General features: G+C 42.3%; 1 protein-coding gene across 1 annotated transcript in view; it reads left to right on the top strand.

The window, feature by feature from the left end:
* Positions 1-2,308: 2,308 nt before the first annotated feature.
* Positions 2,309-2,428, top strand: part of LOC135095049 (uncharacterized) — a 610-nt gene continuing 490 nt past the window's right edge. Inside the window, exon 1 of the mRNA XM_063995688.1 lies at positions 2,309-2,428. This exon is cut by the window's right edge and continues 25 nt beyond it. Within this exon, the coding sequence (XP_063851758.1) occupies positions 2,309-2,428 (120 nt within the window).

The following is a 2,428-nucleotide window of genomic DNA, read 5'->3' as shown; positions in this document are numbered from 1 at the left end:
TATATATATATAAGAAGGAAAGGTAGAAATTGACAGAGTTAAAAGAGTTTGACTAGGCAAAGTAAAAGCATGTATTCTCAATTTCGGAGAAAACTAGGAGGTACCCCAATAGATCCATATGCATTCGAGTTTTAGGCTAGTGAGGGCATAGAAAACACCATTGCAAAGAATTTTAATAGTTATCATGAAGTAGTCAGAGGGTGGAGGAGAGGGAGGAACACGCCCTGAATCATCCATGGTAGAGTCTTTAGCAAAGGTATGAGCGAAGACTTCAGCTTTAGAGTTAGATGTGGCAGTAGTGGTGCAATCTGGTTGAAAGAAGGGGAGAAAGAAGAAAAATCAAAGTTATTGGAGATGTTTTTGGCTAGGTGCCAGTAGTCACGATGGGAGTTAGATCTTGAAAGATCTTGACATTATTGAAGGAGTTTTTGACTAGTTGGAGAACAGACTTGGCATGGATCCAGGCAGAAATATCAAGTGCACGAGATTCTGGTGATGGATGGCTTAAGTTCCTTTTGCGGGCCACCTCTCTATCATGTACAGCACGAGAACAGGCTGTGTTAAACCAAGGTTTGGAAGGTTTAGGTCAAGAAAAAGAGTGAGGAATATACGCTTCCATGCCAGACACTATCACCTCTGTTATGCGCTCGGCACAGAGAGACGGGTGTCTGTCACGGAAGCAGCAGTCATTCCATGGAAAATCAGCAAAATATTTTTTCAGAGGGACTGGAGCGATAGGAATAAGATATGAGATTGTGATCGGAGGATCCCAATGGAGAAGAGGGATTAACAGCATAAGCAGAAGGATTAGAGGAAAGAAAAAGGTCAAGTATGTTGGGCATATCTCCAAGACGGTCAGGAATATGAGTAGGGTGTTGGACCAATTGTTCTAAGTTTTGGAGGATAGCAAAGTTGAAGGCTAGTTCACCAGGATGGTCGGAGAAGGGAGATATCATGTGTGTTTTTCTAACTTAACATTAATTGTTCCGATTGAATATTAGTTGTGTTTATGAAATTAATATTGCCTCTGTTCGTGCACGAGGAATGCGGTTATCACTGAATATGTTGAAGAGATATAAAGTGATACCAAGTAACTTTAAACGAATTGAAGATAAATGTGAGTGAGAAATTTTGATTTGTAAGAGATATAAATAATTAGTATTTATTAATTAAGATATGAAAATATTTGTGAGTTTTACAGTAGCCTCTATGTACCAGATCCATGCAATATCTCGGACCACGACAATGTGGTGTGTGTTGTGCTTGCTAGACTGTGTAATCCCATATACTATAGCTGGTTGTTGATGTGGTGTGTGGTGTGCTTGTTGGCCTGTGTAATCCCAAACACTATTGTTGGCTGGCTGACTGGCTGGTGTGCGGTGTGGTGTGTTGTGTAATGTACTTGGCTTGTGTAATCCTATACACTGCTATTGGGTGACTGGCTGGTGTGTGGTGTGCAGTGTTATGTGCTTGTTGGCCTGTGTAATCTTATACATTGCTGTTGGCTGACTAGTGTGTGGTGTAGTGTTTGGTGATGTGGTGTTATTTATTTATTTATTCATTTATTCATTTATTTATTTATTATATAGAAGGGACACCGGTCAAGGGCAGCACAAATCAATAAAAAAAAAGCACTGAGATACCGGTCCCCGAATAGGGTCCGAAGGGTCAGTCAAAAAATTGAAGGATAAGTGTCTTAAATTTCCCTCTTGAAGGAATTTAAGTCATAGGAAAGTGGAAATACAGAAGCAGGCAGGGATTTCCAGAGTTTACCAGAGAAAGGGATGAATGATTGAGAATTTAACTCTTTCATTAGAGGGGTGAAAAGAATAGGGGTGAGAGAAAGAAGAAAGTCTTGTAAAGTGAGACCGTGGGAGAAGGAGAGGAATGCAGTTAGCAAAATCAGAAGAGCAGTTAACATGAAAATAGCGGTAGAAGATAGCTAGAGATGCAACATTGCGGTGATGAGAAATAAGGTGAAGAGAGTCAGTTAAAGGAAAGGAGCTGATGAGACGAAAAGCTTTTCATTCCACCCTGCCTAAAAGAGCGGTGTGAGTGGAACCCCCCCCCCACCCCAGCCATGTGAAGCATCCTCCATACATGAACGGATAAGGCCCTTGTACAGTGTTAGCAACTGGTGAAGTGAGAAAAACTGGCGGAGACGTCTCAGTGTGGTGCGGTATTGTGCAGCAAAGTGTGGTGTGGTGTGATGTTGTGCAGTGTGGTGTGGTGTGGTGTAGTGTGGTGTGGTGTGGTGAAGTGTGGTGTGGTGTAGTGTGATGTGACGGGTGTAGTGCAGTGTGGTGGAATGTGGTGTAGTTTTATGTGGTGTGGTGTGGTGTGGTGTGATGCATTGTGGTGTGGTGAGGTGTGGTATAGTGTGATTTGGTGTGGTGTGGAATGGTGCAGTGTGGTGCAGTGTGGTGTG

Source organism: Scylla paramamosain, chromosome 47 (genome assembly GCF_035594125.1).
Source record: "Scylla paramamosain isolate STU-SP2022 chromosome 47, ASM3559412v1, whole genome shotgun sequence".
NCBI classification, from domain to species: Eukaryota; Metazoa; Arthropoda; class Malacostraca; order Decapoda; family Portunidae; genus Scylla; species Scylla paramamosain.
Note: the sequence above shows the minus strand (reverse complement) of the source record. Positions and strands in the feature narration are given on the sequence as shown.